General features: G+C 46.8%; 1 protein-coding gene and 1 long non-coding RNA gene across 2 annotated transcripts in view; one reads left to right on the plus strand and one right to left on the minus strand.

Annotated features, from left to right (window-relative positions):
• Positions 1-13,283, minus strand: part of SSU72 (SSU72 homolog, RNA polymerase II CTD phosphatase) — a 29,451-nt gene extending 16,168 nt beyond the window's left edge. Inside the window, exons 1-2 of the mRNA NM_001252325.1 lie at positions 13,132-13,283; positions 1,958-2,101 (exon numbers count right to left, since the gene is read on the minus strand). Coding sequence (NP_001239254.1) covers positions 1,958-2,101; positions 13,132-13,211 — 224 coding nt within the window. The 5' untranslated portion in view covers positions 13,212-13,283. The remainder of the gene's footprint in view (positions 1-1,957; positions 2,102-13,131) is intronic.
• Positions 13,284-13,642: 359 nt separating this feature from the next.
• LOC119872026 lies at positions 13,643-15,095 on the plus strand. Its single transcript, XR_005359789.1, has 2 exons — positions 13,643-13,915; positions 14,431-15,095. It is a non-coding gene; the product is annotated as an uncharacterized LOC119872026 (long non-coding RNA).
• The last annotated feature ends 7,688 nt before the right edge of the window (positions 15,096-22,783 follow it).

The raw sequence follows: 22,783 nt of genomic DNA on the forward strand, positions 1-22,783 counted from the left end.
TAGGGTCTCAGGAGGTAAATACTGCTGGTGACAGTAGGAACAGCCATGTCCCCCCAACCACCACACCTTCCCCACAATGCATCAAAGGCACACACGGGTGGCTGTCTTCTGGACTGGATGCTTCGTGGAGAGACCATGCATCTGTACAAAGTCAGCCCACAAAGGAAATTCTGAATTCTGAGCAGCTGGACTCTGCTCCTTCATTCAGAACTGCTAAGACCTACACATCAACCCTCCTACTCCAAATCCTTTTTTCCAGTCTCTTTAAAATGTGGTTAAGTGCTGCCCACTCCTAGAAACAAAAAGATCAGTCAGCTCCAACGTCAAAAAGCCTAATTTCTAATAAATATGGGAGTATGAACAAGTGTGTTATTTTTCGTTTCTCTCGTTGAGTACCAGAGTTTAAAAATGAATGGTGCTAGCTGAATAAGAATCTTCAAAGACAGATGAGGTCTCAAGATAAGCTTAACAACACATGGAGAATTCATACCAAGCTAGAAAAACTCAGAGTTAAGGTCACAGGTTTCTCCAGGATAAGAGGGCTTGTGGTCAACACAAAGAATTTCAGGGAGAGAAGCCTGAGACACTGCCTCTAGGTGAGCCAGAGCACAGCCTTCCTTCTTGGCCCAAGGATGTGAGCAGCACATGGCCCTGCAATGCAGAGACCAGAGCACAGCTCAACAGAAATACTTAGGGTCTTCTCCCCAGCACAGGCTCTGCAGCTTCTGAGAAAGGAGGCACACAGGACTTCCCAGGAGAACCTCGGATCTGCCTCCTAGACTCCTGGGCGCAGTGCACCACAGGTGACCCACCACCCACAGCAATCCGCAGCCAGCCCCACACGTTTGGCTATGGCATCTGCACCTCAATGCCCTTGACAATTAATGGTAGATGAGGGAGAAGAACACAGGGGTAACTGTCAGGGTCCACTTTTATACTTTGCTTGAAATGGCCTTTGGGGTCACACTCCCAGCTAAGTAATCTACAGATTTACAGAAAACATTCGTAGTTTATTAAAAATTACAAAAGCACCAACATGAAGGCAGAGTTTTCTCTCCAGTGTTTATATTCCTTTTGCTTGGCGTATGTTTGGGCTCCATCCCGAGAACTAGAAATCCCTCACTGTAACAGGGAAGGCCCAAGAGTTCTAAAGCAGCACAGATGATCATGAAGTATCCTGGTCAAATGCCAGGCAACAATGATCTTAACCACTGTATAGCCGGACGTCATTCTCATAAACATCTCTTTAAAAAATACCTTTCTTGGGGCACCTGGGTGGTGCAGTTAAGTGTCCGACTCTTGGTTTGAGCTCAGGTTGTCATCTTAGGGTTGTGAGATTGAGCCCTGTGTTGGGCTCTACACTCAGCATGGAGTCGGCTTGGGATTCTCTCTCCTTCTCCCTCTGCCCCTCCCGCTTGTGAGCTCTCTCTCTCTAAAAATGAGTAATAATAATAATAATAAATACCTTTCTTTCACATGAGTCTTAAGTAGCAGATCCAGTCTGTTTTGCCTCTTCCTGAAATGAAGTCAAGTTCTCTCGGATTATTTGTTTCTAACATGCTTCCTTTGGTAGCAAATGTGGCAGAGATGTGTGAAGCAGCCTGCCTACATGTGAATCAGTGCACATGGTGCTCACATGTGTGCGCACACACACCTACCTGCAGAGAGTGGTGGGCAGCCCCGCAGTGGGAAAAACAACTCCACTCTGCCTTCCTCACCTACACTGCCCTGTTTCTTGTTACATCAGAACCTGCCCTTGGCTTTGTCAACATGGGCTCTACGTTGACATCTGAACGCGCCTTAACATCATTTTTGCATCAAGTGTGCCATGACTCAGCACATGCAGAGGCAGCCACTATGTAGCTGCGTCACAGGCACCCCTGATCAACACATGCCACAGATTACACCTGCCAGAGACAAGTACAGGGGTTTGTAAAAGGGCAACCCACTGGGATACAGTTCTTTATCCTTCCTAAGGAGATCATTGTACATCTGATCGTATGTAGTTTTGAAATCATAAACATTTGGCTTGTCAGGTGCTGGTCCTGGGAGCTTCACATGAGTTCCTGTTCCAAAGGACCGGACACTGAATCCACGTTTGCTGAAAGACACAGAAGGAAAGAAAAAAAAAATCACAGTTGGATTGAGACACAAAATTCTAAAACCAAGGAATATGAAGCAGAATATAGACAAAATGAGTATCTGTTGATACTACAAACAGGTTCTTATATTCTTAACTTTAAGCATTTTATTCACAAATTTTTAAAAATTCTGTAGCATACTGGGGTGCCTGGGTGGCGCAGTGAGTTAAATGTCTGACTCTTGGTTTTAGCTCAGCTCCTGATCTCAGGGTCATGCATCGGGCTCTGTGCTCAGTGCAGTCTGCTTGAGATTCTCTCTCTCCTTTCTGCACCTCCCAATACTCGTGTGCATACACACATGAATAAATAAATCAATTTTTTAAAAAGATTTTATTTATTCACGACAGACAGAGAGACAGCGACATAGGCAGAGGGAGAAGCAGACTCCCCGCAGGGAGCCCAATGCGGGACTCAATCCCCAGACCCCAGGATCACACCCTGAGCCAAAGGCAGACACTCAACCACTGAGCCACCCAGGAGTCCCATAAATAAGCCAATCTTAAATAAAAATCCTATAGCATATCATACAAAAATTGGATGAAACCACTGCAGAAGAAAGACAAAAGGTTTGTGAACCCAGTTACAAGGTGGCGTGTGAGGAGTACAGCTTGTTCAATGCACCTCTCTAGAACCTCTCTGACCCTCAGAGGACTGACAGACACGCAGGGTTAGGGAAGATTTCTTCTGAAACATACCTGACCACTGCCCTGACCTCTGTAGAGGGTTCAGGTTCACAGGACCCCTATTTTGTGACTCCTAAGAAACTCCCATAGACTTGACAGCACACGACACCACAGGAGCACCCTGAGTTCAGTTCCTGATGTCCTGTGATGTGGGCTTGCCAGGAAACCAAACTGAGAGCCCAGGGGCATTGGGCCTACAGGGGCACCTCCGCAGCCTGTTACATTATCACATCGGCCCTGAGGGTTAAGAACAGACAGCTTCTGAGCTATGGAGACTCTTGTAACCTGGAGTCCAAGAAAAGCGAAGGAGCAAAAGACATGTCTATTACGAAACTAGGGGAATGTGCATGAAGCGCAGCCCCTGTGACTGACAACATAAATCATTATCATTTTAAGTGACATAAAAAATGTTATCTGAAAACAAACCTCACAGACTTAAGGGGCCATGTGTTTCCATTGGCGCCCCGATCCTCCCCACAGGCTCACCTGGCTCTGAAATCCCTGGTGGTAATGGTCTCACGCTTTCCTAAGTTTTACTGTAACTCTTATGTGACTATGCCTGGAGATAGATTTGGTTTTCACAATGAAAGGTGCTCCTGGCATCTAGAGACCAGGGAGGCTGCTAAACCTCCTATGATGAACAGGAGAGTCCTCCAACCCAAAATGTCAAGAGTGCAGAGTCTGACATATAAAATGAAATGAGGGGATCCCTGGGTGGCGCAGCGGTTTGGCGCCTGCCTTTGGCCCAGGGTATGATCCTGGAGACCCGGGATTGAATCCCACATCGGGCTCCCGGTGCATGGAGCCTGCTTCTCCCTCTGCCTGTGTCTCTGCCTCTCTCTCTCTCTCTCTGTGACTATCATGAATAAATAAATAAAATCTTAAAAATAAATAAATAAATAAAATAAAATAAAATGAATAAGCCCCACAGAGAGGCAAAGGTATGAACATAAAAGTCACAGGGAAGGAAACAGCTTAATCTCCTTCATCATAAGAGAAACACATCATATTAAGGTCCAAGGCTGTTTATGGGTTAGCACTCTCCCACTGCCATGTCAGCGCCATGCAGTAGGGATGTGGTCCCTCTGCTCGCTGCTGTGTCCCTAGCACCCATAGCAGCACACAGCCGGCACACAATCAACATCTGGCAAATGGCAAATGAATAACAATTTTACAAGGAAGGAAAACCTCAGTCAAATGGTGCAGCTGGATGTGACTCGTGAACTTCTGGAGAAGGTGCCAACATCCACCAAGTGAAAAATCACTGTGCCCTCCAACACAGACACTTCACTCTGGAAGACCATCCTACAGGACACATGTATGCATCTGCAAATGTCCCCAGATGATGCTCACTGCAGCCCTGACCATAACCAAAGAAGACAAGAATCAGTTGTGTCCCTCCATCCAGCAGGTTATCGTAGACCACGTGAACAAGGCGAGGAGCACCACATACACCAGAATCTCCTGCAATTATTCACAGCAAAAGCAGAGTGGAAACACGTCCAACTCTAGTGGCTCAAGGGACTGGGCAGCACTGTGTCCCCAAGGAAAAGACACCTCCACGCCTGCCCACCTGGCACCCACACAAAGCATCAAGTAAGCATACATGGAAACAGTAATCTTAAAAAGCATTCTTGTCGTTTTCTTTAAACACTTCATCTGAGTCCTCTGAGGTTGGTAAGAACTGAGTCATGTACCTGCATCTCTAGAAGCCTGAGCTGTGCAAGCAGGCCCCCAGAAAGTCACTTGTGACAAAGAACACAGCATAACAGAGATTTTGGATTAGCAAACCAAGACCCACGTATAACTGAACTGTTAAAATGACCCTAAATACAACCAACATTTCTGACACTTGATCACAGCCACAGACCACGGATATGCAGCACACCTCGACTTGAGTGCCCCAAGAATGTCCATGCAGACCATCTTCACCCCAAATCTGAACTTATTTCCTCACCAGATTACATACAATAAATATTTTCTGCCAAAGCACCAACAAGCCTGTGACGAAGGTCATCTCAACAGCGGAGGAGGTTAACAAGCTGTTGCCCAGCCACCCACTACCTGCTCACCTCCATGCAAGAAAGGTCAGCAGGGCACTTCCTTCTGTGCAGGTCCCATTCTCCTAAAACTGTCCCAGCAGAGCAGGTCATGGCCATGAGAGCCACAGAGAACACACTGGGGTGAGCCGAAGTCTGCACCACTCTGGAAGAACAGTCTGAAACAAGAAGCTTGCTTTTTACACTCCAAGCCACTTCCCTGAGGTGTCCTAAAGACTCTCCCACTGCCTGGGACCCTGCCACTGTTACAGCAGCTTAAAGGCTGTTGAAATATAAAAGCTGCACGTTAAAAACAAAACAAAACAAAACTGCACATTATTGAGGGATAAAGAGAATTACTCCTGAAACTAACCCAGGGTCGGCAGCATGACCTTCCTCTAACCCTGCTAACTCAGGTCTCCTTTCAGTTTACTGTGTGACTGCTGGAAAAACAAAGGTGCCCAGAAGCACAAGTATCCTGGATGCTGGTAAGTCAACTCCACCGACCACTTCACCTGTATTCAGGGGCAGCTTTACTCCGAGAGCACTGGGCCATTCACACACCCAATACCTGAATGTAAAGCACTGCCTCTTCAGCTGGCAGGGGAATGAAGGGACCTGTGCTAAGAAACCACGAGTCCACGGAAATAAGCCCGCCCAAGGACATGACTACAGCTTCAAACATTAAAAACCACCACCACTTTCAGGGGTGGCAGGGTTTTTTTGTTTTTGTTTTAAGATTTTATTTATTTATTCATGATAGACACACGGGGTGGGGGTGGGGAGAGGCAGAGACACAGGCAGAGGGAGAAGCAGGCTCCATGCAGGGAGCCTGACGCAGGACTCGATCCTGGGTCTCTAGGATCACGCCCTGGGCCAAAGATAGGCGTTAAACCGCTGAGCCACCCAGGGATCCCAGGGGTGGCAGGTTTATCCTTCATTTTGATTCAACATATTACAGATACAATAATAATCATAACATACCCAACTCGGAACGCCTGGTGGCTCAGTGGTTGAAAGCCTGCCTTTGGTTCAGGTCGTGATCCCAGGGGTCCTGGGATCTCCTCCATAGGGCTTCCCAAAAGAACCCTGCTTCTCCCTCTGCCTGTGTCTATGCCTCTCTCTCTCATGAATAAAATCTTAAAAAAACAAAACAAAAAAAACAACCCAGACCCAACCTTCTGTCCTTCGATAACTGAAAAGGGGGGGGGGGGGGGAGGTGGCAGTGACAAAGTAGGTAAAACATCCAGTACACAGGACAGTGAGGACAGTGATGGAGAAAGCCATGGGCAGGAGCAGAGGGGACCAGGGAGTGGGAATTAGGAGACAGAGCACCTCAAGGAGTTTCACAGCACACACCCCATGATACAGACCCTGGACAGGGCCCCAAGGTGTTTCAGGCTGGGGTAGGGAAGACAGGGTACCCGAAAGCTACCCACAGGGTTCTCGGGAGGCTCCTGAACCAGAGACTCACATCCCCATCCTGCTGGGGCAGCCCGAGTCTGAATTGCCTGGACAGTGCCACCTGGCAGACCCAACTATCTCTTCTACACATTTTATGTAGGGTCTGACGCTTGCATTAGGTGTCCAAATGGAACATTCTCCACTTTAGTCTGTCCATATCTGTAATTTTTTTTTTTTTTAATTTATGATAGTCACAGAGAGAGAGAGAGAGAGGCAGAGACACAGGCAGAGGGAGAAGCAGGCTCCATGCACCGGGAGCCCGACGTGGGACTCGATCCCGGGTCTCCAGGATCGCGCCCTGGGCCAAAGGCAGGCGCCAAACCGCTGCGCCACCCAGGGATCCCCTAGTCTGTCCATATCTGTAAAAGTAGATCATCCCAAAGATAATTGAGCCCAATATTCCACCTGGCTGATCCTTTACAAGGCCTTCGAGGGGATGAGCGCTGGATCTCCAAAGGGACAGGTAGAACTCTGAACAGAGGAAGCTGCCCGCCATAAGATATGGTGTAGTGGCCTGTCCTCACCATCCTTCTCAACTTTCTGAAATGGCAGTCAAGTGTATTTAAAAATAAAACAATGTGGCTTGTTCTTCCCCCAACAGAATGTTCCCAAGTGGCAAAAAGGCTAATTAGCAACAGAAGCGTGGTTTTTTCTGAGCTGATGCAACTGCCAGAGCAGCACAACAGCGGTGTGACAACGATCTTACATAAAAGAACTAAAGGCTAAAAAAATATTCCTGACCAAGAGGCTTTGTCTCAAAGGCCAACTATTCCAGACAAGTGTTTATCAAATGTCTTCACAAGTACCAAAAAAATCTATCATAAAGAACTTCTCACAGGAGCACCTGAGTGGATCAATGGTTGAGTGTCTGCCTTTGGCTCGGGTCGTGATCTCAAGGTCCTGGGATTGAGTCCTGCATTGGGCTCCTCAAGGGGAGCCTACTTCTCCCTCAGCCTACACCTCTGTCTCTCATGGATAAAATCTTAAAAAAAAAAAATAAGATAAAGAACTTATAACAGAAAATGTCAAATTTGGAGGAAGAGAAATTGTTTCCACCATTATCCCAATAGCTAAAGGTAAAATGACGATGTTCAAATGAACACCAAAAAGAATCACAAGTTAATATCCAAATTAAGGGATCCCTGGGTGGCGCAGAGGTTTGGCGCCTGCCTTTGGCCCAGGGATCGGGTCCCACGTCGGGCTCCCGGTGCATGGAGCCTGCTTCTCCCTCTGCCTATGTCTCTGCCTCTCTCTCTCTCTGTGTGTGTGTGTGACTATCATAAGTAAATAAAAAAAAATTAAAAAAAAATCCAAATTAACAGCATGGATTGTATTATGTTTTCTATTTTCCATCATATGATTATTAATTGAATTTCATACACTTCTTTGGCCAAGACTGAAATCCTAGACCCACTGCCAACTCTGTGAAAGCACACCCTGTCTCTAAGTAGGGCACGATGCGCTCCCAATCCCAGGTCACCTTCCCTATAGGCACATCACTCACTGCTAATCAGCCTACCTATGTGATGATCTCATATTTACAGAACACAAATCAAATGCTCAGAAGCCACCAAACTTTGAAGGCCTGCCTGCAATGTCACTGTCCCGGAAGTCACAAAAGCCTGCAAAATGAACTCTTCTGAAATGTTAGTGCTCCAGTAAAATTAATGTCATCCCCTGCTAAATGTGGGCTGTAAACACATTTCAGTAAATATGTTCTAGGGTTTACATCTCCCTTTCTTATCCTCCCACAAGGTCAACAATAAAACTGAACAACTGGACAGCCCGGGTGGCTCAGCGGTTTATCATCGCCTTCAGCCCAGGGCGTGATCCTGGAGACCCAGGATCGAGTCCCACATCGGGTTCCCAGCATGGAGCCTGCTTCTCCCTCTGCCTGTCTCTGCCTCTCTCTCTGTGTCTCTCATGAATAAATAAAATCTTTTAAAAAAAATAATAAAACTGAACTAAGGGTGGGATGACTGTGTCAAGCTTGTGACAAGTGCACCCTTATGTCCAGCCCCCCATCAGCACCCCTGCTTAGACGTTCCTCCCTCCACAGCTACTTTTCCTTAACCTTGGCTTCTCGTGGGCCACCTTGCTCTGCTGGTTGCTCTATCTCTCCAGTGTCTTCCCTGTGCACAGTGCCAGCAGAGTGGGACCTCAAGATCTGGTACTTCGGATGGGTCAGCAACAAATCACCACCAATATGCTGCTCTCCTGCCCCAACACGAAGTGACCCTATACAGCAACATGTTACTAACAGGGTGAACCTGCTGCACTGTCTTTCCTGCTTTGGACTCCACCTGTTCTCATGTATAAAAGATTAGAGAAGATGATCCTTTATGCAGGAAAGAAATGTTTTAGCCGTCGGACCTGTTACCATGCTTGGTCTACTCAGTTTTGAATCCATGTTCGCACAAAAACTGACCTTTCTCCAACCATCCTCCTCACTTTAGTTCTGCCTCCTGAAGACAAAAACACAACGCAGTCCATTAAAACCCAGGAAGGTAAATGTGTTCCTCTGTAGGCGCTTCTTCTGCAGTCTCTGTCATTCTTAAAAACATGATTTTTAATCCTCTCACCTTTCCAAATGACTTCTAGTTTACTTTCTTCAAGGGTACCCAGAACCAAAGTAAAGATGCAGCCAGAGAGGCTACAGGGCAGAGCCGACTATCTCTCCCTGGTAAAGGAAAAGAGACTTCTGGAATGGGTCCAAGACCAGGAAGGGTCTAGTGCCATGACTGCGTACGCTCTTATGGCACAACTACAGGCAGCCTGAGACTTGGTCCCATCTGGGAGAGGACAATTTTGCCCCTATCCCAGTGTGGCTGGGGGCCTACATACATGCTCTGGTCATGATTTGGGAGCCCTATCCAAAATGGAGAACCACAGGACCATAGCTGATTCTGTTGCCCTGCCCTCACCCTTGACCCTTTTACAGCCGATGCTTTTCCCATCTGGAGTCTCGATTCTGTTACTCATTCTAATCAGATACCCACATATCCAAATCCTTGCTGTCATTCAGGAGTCAGGGCTTCTTGTTCTGAATACTGCCTCGTCACCTGTGTTAAGTGTGGACATCCTAAAGTTGCAAGGATGAAATCAAATGGTATTTAGAAAGCACCTAGCAGAGAGCAGCTCAAGAGACTGACCCTCAACCTAGTTTCCTCATTTGCAGCCTCCCTGCTCATGTTCCTCAAATCAGTGCCTTAGGGCTGAAAACAGACTTGTGAACTCAGTTCAGCAATATGCATAAGTCCATGAAAGAACTTCCAAAAATCAACATGCTCCTTAACATCCAGGAGATCACTCTGAACAAGAAAATAAAATTGGCTCCAAAGGGAAATCTCAATCCACTGCACACCAAAAACAGAAGCCTTTGTGGAAACTCTCCTAAAAAACCTAAAGAATTAAAACAAACAAACAAACAAAAAAAAAAAACAAAACAAAAAAACAAAAAACCCTAAAGAACTCCCAGGGCTGGTATTTGAAACAGTTTAGCCTCAAAAGATCAAAATGAAACAGGAAACATTATGACTAAAAATGCCAACATTTGTTACAATCTGTATTTGACTTGTCAGAAAAATTGTCAAAGCTGATTTTCAATAGCTCAAAAATAAAATATCAAATAGGGTTTCAGCAATCAAACTACCTCCTGTGTGGATTTAATTAACTGCATTCCTTTTAATATTTCATTTCAGAAGCTTTCCTGTTTCACAAAAGTCCTCTTGAAGGCCCTAATGTTCATAAGGTCTCATGTGGTGACAAAACCACATCAAGTTCTTAAAGATCATCAAGCTTCTAAATGCTGTAAATAATCCAAACAGAGACAAAACAATAAATAATTGTCAAAAGTGAAAATGACAGAAGTTGTTGCATCTCAATACTACTTTAAAACTAAAAGAGGGGGAGATCCTCTTTTGCCTTAGTAGCGTGAAAAAAAGAAAGAAAAAGAAAGAAAAGAAAAGAAAAGAAAAGAAAAGAAAAGAGAAAAGAAAAGAGAAAAGAAAAGAAAAGAAAGAAAAGAAAAGAAAAGAAAGAAAAGAAAAGAAAAGAAAAGAAAAGAAAAGAAAAGAAAAGAAAAGAAAAGAAAAGAATACCCAGATTGAGAAAACATCAATTCTATACTTAGGTACCTTTCTGGAAGACAGTCTGGCAAAATGTATGAAAATGTGAAATAGGCCTACCTTTTGACTCAGCAGTCTACCCCCAGGAATTCATCCAAGGAAACAATCAGATAACTATGTAAAGTTTATATTTATATGGCACCAGGATATTGACATTTTAAGAGTGAAAGGTAAAAAAAACAGCCAAAACGCCTACTAATGGGGGGCTGGCTACAAAATTAATTGCTGCACGGAACTCCTCTGGATGACTGTGTGCTGATTCTGTAACCACTGCTGCTACTCAATATAAACAGATGTATTCAAACTCAATACATCCAAATAAGAACCAAAATATAACATCACTTGAAAAAAATTACAAAACAACACCTTAACCTCCTGCATATACACACAGGAGATACCCAGAAGGTGCTACAAGGATCCTGTGACTGTCATCACCTCTATCTTCAGTGTATTTTGTTTATGGAGAGATCTTTTTATAAACAAACACTAGTTTATGACAAAGGAAAATCTCTCCCCAAATAGCCACATTCACGATGTCAATAACACAGGTTACTCTAAACTTACCTTTTGCCTCCATTCCGAGTCTCTTTTTTTTTAAAGATTTATTTATTTATTTATGAGAGAGAGAGGCAGAGACATAGGCAAAGGGAGAAGCAGGCTCCATGCAGGGAGCCCATTGTGGGACTCAATCCCAGGACCCCAGGATCACTCCCTGAGCTGAAGGCAGACGCTCAACTGCTGAGCCACCCAGGCGTCCCCTGAATCTCTTTTTTTTTTTTTTTTTTTAATATTTTTTTAAGTTTTATTTATTTATGATAGTCACAGAGAGAGAAAGAGAGGCAGAGACACAGGCAGAGGGAGAAGCAGGCTCCATGCACCGGGAGCCCGACGTGGGATTCGATCCCGGGTCTCCAGGATCACGCCCTGGGCCAAAGGCAGGCGCCAAACCGCTGCGCCACCCAGGGATCCCCCCTGAATCTCTTTTTTAAGTAAATTTGAAACACAGTGAAATGGGTAAAAGCACACTTAAGCATTTCTACCTGGCGATTATCTGTAGAGGTTTTCCTGTGCCCCTTTTCCATAGGATAATCCATGCTGGGCCACCTGCCACTGCTTTGAACTACACAAGGACCTGTCATCTTGTAGTGATGGTCTAAAAGACGTATCCGACGGCCAAGTTCTGGAACTGGTTCTATTAACAAAATTGCTACAGAGAACTAAAAAAAACCATTTCCCTTTTGTAAGATTTCACCTCAACTTTGTTATGCAGATATAGCGCCAGACCTTAAACTAAAGATCACAGCCAGAGCCAGCAGAATGAGGTGCTCTCCAGATCACTCTTTCTGAGAACATTAAACTTCCACTTTCCTTGAGTTATTTTCCAGGAGTGTTGTTAACTTTACATTCTCCCGCTTAAATTTACTCAACTTCTAATGACTGTAAACAATAGCACATTTTCTAGCTTTAAAGCAAGTTTGCAGTTTTAAAACTTTCTGTTTAATTATTTTTTTAAAGTTTCTGTTTAAAAACAACGTTTACGTTGAATTGTTAGGTTCAAAGTATCCCACTCTAACCAAAAAATGACATTAAGCAAATCGCCGGTGTGGGAGGTTAGGAAAAAATTAAACTCTTAATAGATCCTGGAACCCTGACACTTCCACCTTCATTAAAAGATGAGAGGAGGTATTTAGAAAACTAAAACTAAAAACTAAATATTTAAAAGAAATATTTAGTTTTCCAAGTTACTGAGGAGAGAAAATTGGAATGTGGTAAGCAGGAGGCTGCTACGGCGGCACTGCTGTCCTTTATGTTATGTGGAAATTTTGGGAAAAAAGGCGGTTTCAATTTTACTTCCCTATCAAAGTTGACGTGTACACCAAACTTTAACACAAACACAAATAGTTAATTCCACAGTCTGCAAAGTGATTTTGAACGAGAAAACTTACCAAGCAGGAATAAACTTTTATTAAACACGTACAATGCCAGGGTCACAAAAGAGAAGTCAGTACTGACAAACAAACCAGAAGCGCAAAGCTGAGTTCGCATGGAGTCCAGAAATTACCAGCTGCAGGCTTTGGGAGGAAGAGCATTTTTTTTTTTTTTTTTTTTTGGCCCGAAACTCGAAAACGTAGATAGGAGCAAATACACAAATTTACGAAGTAAATAAAACAAAATAGGCCGTTTCCATGTTCGGGCTTTTGCTTTATCCCGAGGTTAGCTGTGCACGTCCTCCGGCAGAGCTGGGACCGGACGACGGCGCCTGCCGTAGACCCTATCCTGATCTCTCACTTACCGGCCCGGGGACGGAATCCCACCGAAGCTGCGCTATTCTGAGGTGCACAGATACGCGAGCGGAGTAGATGCAAAACCACCAACCCTGGGTTTACCGGGAGCTTGGAGGTCTGCGCGCCCGGGAACCTCTGGGCTCAAAACCTGAAACTTCCCGGGACGCACAGGCAGGCGCAGGGCCCGCAGACGACCGAGCCTGTGCACTCCTCGCTGCGCTCGTCCCCGGAGCCCCCGAGCCCTACTACTGGCGTCGGGCGTGCAGGGAGCGGGGCCCGGACCACCGCCGTTGCCGCCCAGCACCGGTCCGGGCGGGCGGCGGGGCCGGAAGGACGGCCGGTCAGCCGGCGTCCGACAGGGCGCGCGAGGCCAGGGCGGAGGCCCCAACTACCTGAGGATGTTGTGCGCCTCCATACTCCGGTTCTGGTTGCTCGAGCACACCACCGCCACCCGCAGCGGCGACGACGGCATAGCAGCGGCCGCACCGACCGCGACGCCACCGCTTCGAGACCGCCACCCAGCCGCGGCGCTTCCGCGCGAGCAATATGGCGGCCACGGCGCCCGGAAATCATGACGCCAAGGCGGCGGCGGTAGCGTCGGCGACGTAGCGCGTCGGGACGCGCGGGGTGGGCGTTTGCACGGCGTCCGGGCGGCCTACTCGCGCCGGCCCATAACTCGCGGCCGCTGGAGGGGAGAGGCCCCGCCCCCAGGCCCGGGTCTCGGGCGAGCGCACCCCGGCTCCTGGCGTGGGCGGCCGCAGCGGGAGCTCCTCAGAGGGGCCTGCGTCGGCCCGGAGCCCCGCGCAGGCATCTACGTCACGAAACCGCGACGCCGTCGCCGGCAGTGACGCGCGGACGTCGCGCCGTCGCCCTTGACACCTCAATCGTCCCGCCGACGTCGCCGGGAGTGACGCGGTGGACGCTGCGCCCGCAGGTTGTGGGTCCGCAGTTGCCGCGCGCTCCTTCTCTGCCTCGGTGGGCCTCGGGGTCTCGTTGCTGCGGCCGAGCCGGGCCCAGACCCCGCACCTCTGTTGGATCGGCCGCTTCCTGGTCTGTCGTGAGCGCGTCGCTCTCCTCGGCCCTGCCAAGTTGAACGTTTAGTCGCAGTTCTGGAAGCTTTTGAAGAGGATTCGTGAAGGATCCTCGAGTGGGAGTGCAGATTGGCTGGGCGCGAGGGTTGGTTTGGAGGCTCTGGGGGCTGAGCGGTGGGGTCGCAGGGCCTTTGATTCCGGCGCAGAGGGGGCGCAGCGAAGGGGCCTGGGCGACAAGTGAGGATCCGAGAGGGTGGGTGACGGCGGGAAGACGCCGCTGGCGCGGAAGCGAGAGTGCTGGAGGGTGCTGGGTCCGAGACTGGGCCTGGGGCAGAGGCCGGGGGCGCCCGGCGGCACGTTGTTGGCAGAGAAACTCCGGGGAGCGGAGGGAAGGGAACGGAACGCCCACCAGTCAGGCGGTGAGGGGAGCCTGGATGGCTCAGCTGGTTAAACGTCTGCGACTCAGGCCATGATCCCAGGATCCTGGGTCAAGCCCCGCATCGGCAATCCCAGCTCAGCAGGAAGTCGGCTTCTCCCTCTCCCTCTTCCCCTCCCCCTACTTGTTCTATCTCTGTCGAATTTTAAAAATCTACAGAGAAGAAAAAAAAAGAACAAAGCTGAGAACGAGGCTCTCAGAATTTTTTCCTTTTTTTCTTTAAGATCTTACATTCAGTCATCTCTGTACTCAAGGCGGGGCTGGAACTCACAACCCCGAGAAAAGAGGCGTCCCTAGGCCCTCAGGATCTTCCAGGGTCGCTGGACATGGTTGTGGTGAGCGGAGGACAGGATGTGACTGCCCCGAGGAAGCATTTACCTGGAAGGACGTGGGTGTTTGAGGGAAGAACCGGGGAAGGAGTACACTCTGCCCGCCTGCTTTGTCTGAATATGTGCAGAATGTAGGGAGAAAAACACACCAAAGAGTGTGATGCAGGTACTTAAGGGTGGTAGAGTTAAGGGTGCTTACGTTACGTTTACGTCCTTTATATTTTTTTAATTCCCTTAGTTTTCTATGAGGAACACCTAGTTTTTTGTGATGAACACCTATTTTCTTTTACATTCACAACAAATACTAGAGCTATTTCCTTTTTTTTTTTCTTTTTTTAAGATTTTATTTATTCATAAGAGACAGAGAAAGAGGCAGACACAGGCAGAGGGAGAAGCAGGCTCTCCGCAGGAGCCTGATGGGGGACCCAATCCCAGACCCTAGGATCTCACCCTGAGTCAAAGGAAGACGTCCAGCTGCTGAGCCACCCAGGTGTCCCAGCTGTTTTCATGTTAAGAACAAAACCCCTCAATGGCTTCCCCAGTGTGCTCAGAACATACTAACCTAAATTGAAAGGCTTTGTGGTCTGACAGTACCAGGCTGTTACCTCCTTCCTACTCCTGGTTTGGAACTTAATGGCCCATCAACTGAAAACTGCTTGTCTTGTGCCTTTTTTACCTCTGTAAATACCACCCCCAAAACTCAAGTCTCAGTCCAGGGATTGAGAGTCAGATAAATATCACCAGCTTGAAGAAAGTTTACTCTCTCCCCTCTTTCCTCCCACTGGCCTTCCTGTGCTCCCAACACTATATTCACAGACAGCTCTAGAGGCGTGAGGCCTCTTCCAGATGAAACAGAGGCTTTTTTGCTTTTTTTTTTTTTAAAGCCGTTGACCCGGGATCCCTGGATGGCACAGCGGTTTGGCACCTGCCTTTGGCCCAGGGCGCGATCCTGGAGACCTGGGATCGAATCCCACGTCGGGCTCCCGGTGCATGGAGCCTGCTTCTCCCTCTGCCTGTGTCTCTGCCTCTCTCTCTCTGTGACTATCATAAATAAATAAATACCTTAAAAAATTTAAAAAAAATAAAAATAAAAATAAAAAAATAAAGCCGTTGACCCTGTGGAGGCACTTGCTGAGTGCTTGTAGAGCAGATGTTGCACAAATCAGCTGTGGTTCATTTCACTGTGGAGTAGTATTCCAGTATATGTGTGGGCTATACTTTATCTCTTTTTTTTTTTTTAAGATTTTATTTATTTATTTATTCATGAGAGAGGCAGAGGCACTGGCAGAGGCAGAAGCAGAAGCAGGCTCCCGATGTGGGACTGGATCCCGGGTCTCCAGAATCAGGCCCTGGGCTGAAGGCGGTGCTAAACCGCTGAGCCACCCAGGCTCTTTATTCATCTCTTGACTTTTTTCATCTCTTGACTGACATTTGGGTTTTCCCTTTTATCTATTACATAAAGCTGCTTTGAACATCCATATGAGAGTTTTTTTACAGACATACTTTGCTTCTAGAGTAGGATGATTAGGTCATGTTTGTGTGTGTGTTTAACTTTTTAAGAAACTGACAGGTTGTATTACTATTTTTTTATTTTTATTTGTTTATTCATGAGAGAGAGACAGAGACAGGCAGAGTGAGAAGCAGGCTCCATGCAGGGAGTCCGATGTGGGATTCTAGGATCACGCCCTGAGCCAAAGGCAGACACTTGATCATTGAGCCACCCAGGTGTCCCTCACAGATTGTATTAAAAGTGGACATGCTAGCTTGCCTCCCCACTAGCAGTGTTGTAGTTACCTTACCAACACTTGATATGATTAGTCTTTTTAGTTTTGGACAGTCTAATATGTAGTATCTTATGATCTCTTAATTTGGTTTTACTTTTTTTTTCTTTTTTAAGTTGGCTCCATGCCCAATGTGGGGCTCAAAGTCATGACTCTGGAATTAGGAGTCACACACTTTACCAACTGAGTTAGCCATGTGCCCCTCTTCTTGTGGTTTTAATGTATATATATATTTTTTTAATGTGTATTTTCTTAATGACTAGTGAAACTGAACATATTTTAATGTGCTTGTTGGTCATTGCTACATCTTCAGTGAAGTGTCTGAATCATTTATACATTTATCATATAGAGTTTCAAGCTGTGTATCTGTTTTACATATATATACATACATACATATCAGATATGTAATTTACAAGTATTTTCTTCCTCTCATCAATGTCTTTTGAAAGACAAAAGTTCATAAGCTTAATAAACTATGTTAATCAATTTGTTCTTTTATGATTTGTGCTGAAATATCTATATGAAAAATACACTGGGTGGAAATAATGGTATAGGGGTTCCCTGGGTGGCTCAGCCTTCGGCGCAGGGTGTGATCCTGGAGTCCGTGGGATCAGGTCCCACATCGGGCTCCCTGCATGGACCTTGCTTCTCCTGCCTGTGTTTCTGCCTCTCTCTCTCTCTCTCTCTCTCTCATGAATAAAATCTTAAAAAAAAAAGGAAATAAAAAAAAAAGGAAATAATAGTATATTAGACATCACAGAAAATGAAATTGAAGACATACAAAGAGCATCAGTGAGCTGCACAGCAATGCCAAACAGCTGATACAGGTGTTATTAGGCCCCAAACAGCAGACATGCACTTTGGCTGGTTGTTGGGGGCACTGCTCCTGGCTCTGCTTCAGCTCTGGGAGGTTTCCCTCTAATTGTCTTTGTTGGTTCTTCTCTTGGCCTCATGGTCCCCTCATACATACTAGTCAGTACTAAGCTATTCATCCCCATGTATTCTCTTCTTACTTCAATGTTTCACCTGTGAACTCTGGCCAACTTCGCCTCCCTTCCTCCCAGACCCATCCATTCAGCTCAGGCCAACCACTGGGCTCTGCCCAAGTTCTTCCTCCTTGCTGCGCATTCTGAAAACCAAATGGAAAGCTGAAGCAGTCTTAGAACTCAATTCATTTGGGGATGCCTGGGTGGTTCAGCAGTTGAGCATCTGCCTTCGACTCGGCATGATCCCAGGGTTCCAGGATCAAGTTCCACATCAGGCTCCCTGCATGGAGCCTGCTTCTCCCTCTGCCTGTGTCTGCCTCTGTCTCTCATGAATAAATAAATAAAATCTTAAAAAAAATTCATTTGTTCCTTTCTCTCAAGGGTCACAGCCCTTCAGTGCTTAGAACTTTTGTTTTACATATTTTGTGTTTTTTAGTTTTCAGGTAGGAAATAATTCTGGTTCCTGTTATTTCATCTTGGCTTGAACTAAAAATCTTCATCTTGGCTTGAACTAGAAATCTCATTAAGTCTTTTTAAAACCATAAATTGGGATCCCTGGGTGGCGCAGCGGTTTGGCGCCTGCCTTTGGCCCAGGGCGCGATCCTGGAGACCCGGGATCGAATCCCACATCGGGCTCCCGGTGCATGGAGCCTGCTTCTCTCTCTGCCTATGTCTCTGCCTCCCTCTCTTTCTCTCTCTGTGACTATCATAAATAAAAAAATAAAAATTAAAAAATTTTAAAAAAACATAAAATGTGGAAACTCACCCTATAAAGTTTTAATAAAGATAGTAAATATGGTACTGTAGGAAAAGACACACCGACCTACAGAATGCAATAGCCATAAACAGACCCACGTAAATGTGGGAACATGGTAAATGATGGGAGCACTACATACTAGGAAAGAATGGATTGTTTCTGTACAATGGGATGGGAAAATTGGTTCAGTGTATGGATATAAAAAGCTGGATCTCAACTTCACATATTATACAAAGCTCTAGATAGATTAAGGGAATATATAAAAGGTATATGCATAATGCATATATGCATTAAGGGTATATATAAGAGGTATAAAATCAGAGCCAGTTGAAAAAACAGGAAAATACATTTTTTAAGTAAGCCCTATGTCCATCATAGGGCTTGAACTCATGACCCCGGTATTAATAGTTCCCTGCTCTTCTGACAGCCAGTCAGGCACCCAAGGAAGGTATCTGTATTCCTTGTGTGTGCAAGGATTGCTTCAAACCAAAAAGATGCATACAACACGTAGTAGAAAACAAAAGGTCTCCTGTCACTAGAATTAAGGATTTCTTTTAAACAGAACCTGGAGAGAGGCACCAAACAGATTTTCCCCTCAGAGCCTTCAGAAGGAGCCAACACAGCTGACCTTTTTATTTCAGACGTCTAGCCTCCAAAACTGTTGGAATGTCTGCTGTTTTAAGCCATCCAGTTTATGGTGATTTGTTATAATAACCCTGGAAAACTAACCCAGCACAGATTTAAAAAAAAGTTTCATAATTTCAGAAAGCCCTATTGAGCAGTGCTGATCTAGAATATTTGTGGAACTCTTGAAAATCCAAAGGAAAAATTCATAGCAATAGAAAAATGTACAAAGAATAGGAATAAACACTTCATTCAAGGAGAAATTCAAATGTCTCATAAGGATAGTAGGTGGGGCGCTTGGACAGCTCAGTCAGTTAAGCATCCTACTCTTGGTTTCCGCTCAGCTTATGATCTTGAGGTCATGGAACTGAGCCCCATGTTAGGCTCTGCGCTCCGCAAGAAGTTGGCTTAGGATTCTATCTCCTGCCCCTCCCTGTCTGCTCTCCCACTCTCTCAAAATCTTAAAAAAAAAAAAAATTGTGGGATCCCTGGGTGGCGCAGCGGTTTGGCGCCTGCCTTTGGCCCAGGGCGCGATCCTGGAGACCCGGGATCGAATCCCACGTCAGGCTCCCGGTGCATGGAGCCTGCTTCTCCCTCTGCCTGTGTCTCTGCCTCCCTCTCTCTCTCTGTGTGACTATCATAAATAAATAAAAATTAAAAAAAAATTGTAAGTAACTTGCAGCCTCAGGTCACTGCTACACAGCTAGCAGACGGCAAAAGAAAGCTGATACACAGTATTTGTGAGAAATTAGGGAAATAAAACCTCAAGCGTACTGCTGATAGGAGCGTTAAGTGCTTTTTTAGTCATTTAGAATAAATTGATAGGGGGGCAGCCCCAGTGACTCAGTGGTTTAGTGCCGCCTTCAGCCCGGCGTGTGATCCTAGAGACCAGGGATCGAGTCCCACGTTGGGGTCCCTGCATCGAACCTGCTTCTCTTTCTGCCTGTATCTCTGCCTCTCTCTCTCTGTGTGTGTGTGTGTGTGTGTGTGTGTGTGTGTGTGTGTGTGTCTCATGAATGAATAAATAAAATCTTTAAGGGGCAGCCCCGGTGGCGCAGTGGTTTAGTGCTGCCTGCAGCCCAGGGTGTGATCCTGGGGACTCAGGATCGAGTCCCACATCGGGCTCCTTGCATGGAGCCTGCTTCTCCCCCTGCCTGTGTCTCTGCCTCTGTGTGTGTGTGTGTGTGTGTCTCATGAATAAATAAATAAAATCTTTAAAAAAATATTTGTGCATTCTGCAACATGGATAAATCCCATATATTGTGTTGAGTAAAGATAATAAAGATCCACAGCACAACTTTGAGGTAAGTTAAAAAAAACAAAAACCAAACAGGACACATCAGAGTGGTTGCTAATAGAGAAAAAGGGAACGGGCATGAAAGAACCCAAACTGAGCAGGATGGAGACACCAGGGCAAAGGAAATCCAAGTTCAGATAAAAGTGGACGAGGGGAGAAGAAAGGCAGATCCCAGACACAATGAGGCTACATATTTAATGATGTTGGAAAGATGTTAGGGTTCAAAGCCAATAGCCAAGAAGGAATTCTTGAGATGTCTTTTGTGCAAAAAAAGTGGTATTTGTGTTTGGTTTTTTAAAAAGATTTTGTTTATTTGACAGAGCACAAGCATGAGGAAGGGCAGAGGGAGAGGGAGAAGCAGACTCCCTGTTGAGCGGGGAGCCCGACGTGGGGCTCAATCCAAGGACCCCAAGATTATGACCTTAGCCGAAGGCCAGATGCTTCACCGACTAAGCCCCCCACGTGCCCCAGCAAAAAAGGTGTTTTGTTTTTTTTTAATTATTTATTCATGAGACAGAGAGAGAGAAGAGAGGCAGAGACATAAGCAGAAGGAGAAGCAGGCTCCATGCAGGGAGCCTGATGCGGGACTCGATCCAGGGACTCCAGGATCATGCCCTCAGCTGAAGGCAGGCGCCCAACCGCTGAGCCATCCAGGCATCCCAAAAGATGGTTTTATTAAAGCACTGGGACAGGACCGGAGGGCAGGAATAGCTGCATCTGGGTCCTGAGGAGGGGCCAGCTCATTATAGACTCAAGTTGGGAGGGGGTTAGGGAGAATGTGAGTCTCTAAGGAATTTGGAAGCAAGGTTTCTAGGACCTTGAGGGGGCTGGTTGTTGGGAGGTCATTTATTACTGTCTAATAAAACCTAAGTCATGAGACCCTTCAGATGGATATTGGTGGGTCATGTGCTTGGGGGATGATGGTCAACGTATGTCTGAGGGTGGGGTAGAGATAAAGGAAGTTTCCAAAGGAATTTTTATATGCTAGCATGGACTCACAGGGTCCTGGAGGTCGGGATAAGATTGCTTTTTGCCGTCAGCAAGGTATTAACATGCAGACAGCCAAGTCCCTAGTAAGGTCCTTCCGTTACAAGGACTTGTCAATGGGCTGTAGGCAGCTAGGAAATGTAAATTTTCTTCTGCCTTTGTATCCCACATCATTTAACAGAGTAGGAATGTCAGGGAAGCTATCTCGGCCCCCCTACTCCTCACCTAGGAGCCTAGGGAAAGCATCTCTGTTATACGTGACCAAGAGAACAGAGTAGCAGCTGAACCCCACGCAGATTTACAGTAAGAAAAGCATAGTAATGCCCCTGCAGATAAAAGAGGCATAGCAGAAAGCCATACCCAGAAAACAGATAAAGATCTTAACCGCGTATATTATCAAAGCTAAACAAGACATGACAGCAGTTAGGGAAGAAATGGACGTGGCAGAGATGTGGTGGGGCTAGGAGGCTCTGGGTGTCAGCCCCACCTCTCCAGACCCAGGCTGAAGCGGCCAAACCACCGGTCCCCCAGGCCAGCGTTCTTGGCAGCTCCTGAACGTCCCTGAAAGCCAGACCCAACAGCCCTGACCCCCAGCCCTGAGGTAACGGGGAAACACCAGCTCCACAACCTGTTCGTTGTGAAACTTTGCCTCTCTGCCTTTCGCTGTCTCCCCCACCTGCTCTCTAGCTTTACAACCTCTGAGGCTCACGGCAGGAGCCTGGGCCCACCCTCTGGGACCAGGGGAGCAGGCAGTTGCCTTGGACGGTGGGGAGGGGCCCTGGGCAGGCAGGTCAGCATCCTGCAATCACTGCTAAGCCCCAGAGCCAGCCATGGAGGGTCTTGGGCCTGTATTCACAGGATGATGGTGGCTCTTTCCTGTTGGCTGGGCAAGGACTATAGGCTGTGAATCAGCTTTGGGGAGTGAGCAAGGAATCAGGGGTTTGTACACAGAAGCCATCATAATGGGAATTTCAAGGAGGACCACCAATCTAGATTTTGCATAGGGTTAGGCTGAAGATGTAGCCCTGGGGTCTCAGCCCCAGGTACTTATGCCCCAGTAACTGGTGGCATAAGTATTCATCTCTACCTGCCTGATCTCATGTAAGCTTTAAAAGAAACCTGTGAGTTAGGTTCCAGGACCGTTTGTATTTTGCAAAGAAAGAAATAGAGGCTTCCAAAGGCTACATGGCTCTTCAAAGGCAGAGCCAGGCTGACAGGCCAGGAAAACCTTCAGTGTAGCAGGACCAGAGCAGTTGCTTCTATTCCACATCAAAAAATTAATAACCTGACGTGTTTTCAGGCACCAATGAGAAAGGAAAAGTCTTGACCCACAAATGAGGTATCTGGACCCCACCTGCAGAGTCCAGGGCAGCCATGAAGATGTTACAGGACAGTGACAGGTCTATCCACTGGCCAGTTAGAGCCGGAGTGGCTACAAGGAGAGCAGAGACAATGACAAGGAGAGAAGTAGGGAGAGAAGGGGGCAGGGGAGGGAGGCTCCTCTAGAAGCTGGTAGGGATGGAGGAGGTATGGGTCAGTCTTTTGGGTGGACTGGCTGGGCTAGGATCCTGGTGTTCCTGTCACTCCTGGGAGAATGATGGGCACATGAAGAACGCACAGTTTGTGAGGATGACAGGGAACTCAAAAGAAGTGCTCAGCCTGAGACCAGCTCTGGGGTGTCTCCCAAACCCAGGATGCCCTACTGGACGGTGCTGGGGCACGGCTGCTCAGCTCTGTCTTGGCAAACCTAAAGCTGGGCTCAAATGCTTCCAGAAGCCCCTGGAATGAAACTCTATGGAGCAGAAGGCTACAAACC

Source organism: Canis lupus, chromosome 5 (genome assembly GCF_011100685.1).
Source record: "Canis lupus familiaris isolate Mischka breed German Shepherd chromosome 5, alternate assembly UU_Cfam_GSD_1.0, whole genome shotgun sequence".
Taxonomy (NCBI): Eukaryota; Metazoa; Chordata; class Mammalia; order Carnivora; family Canidae; genus Canis; species Canis lupus.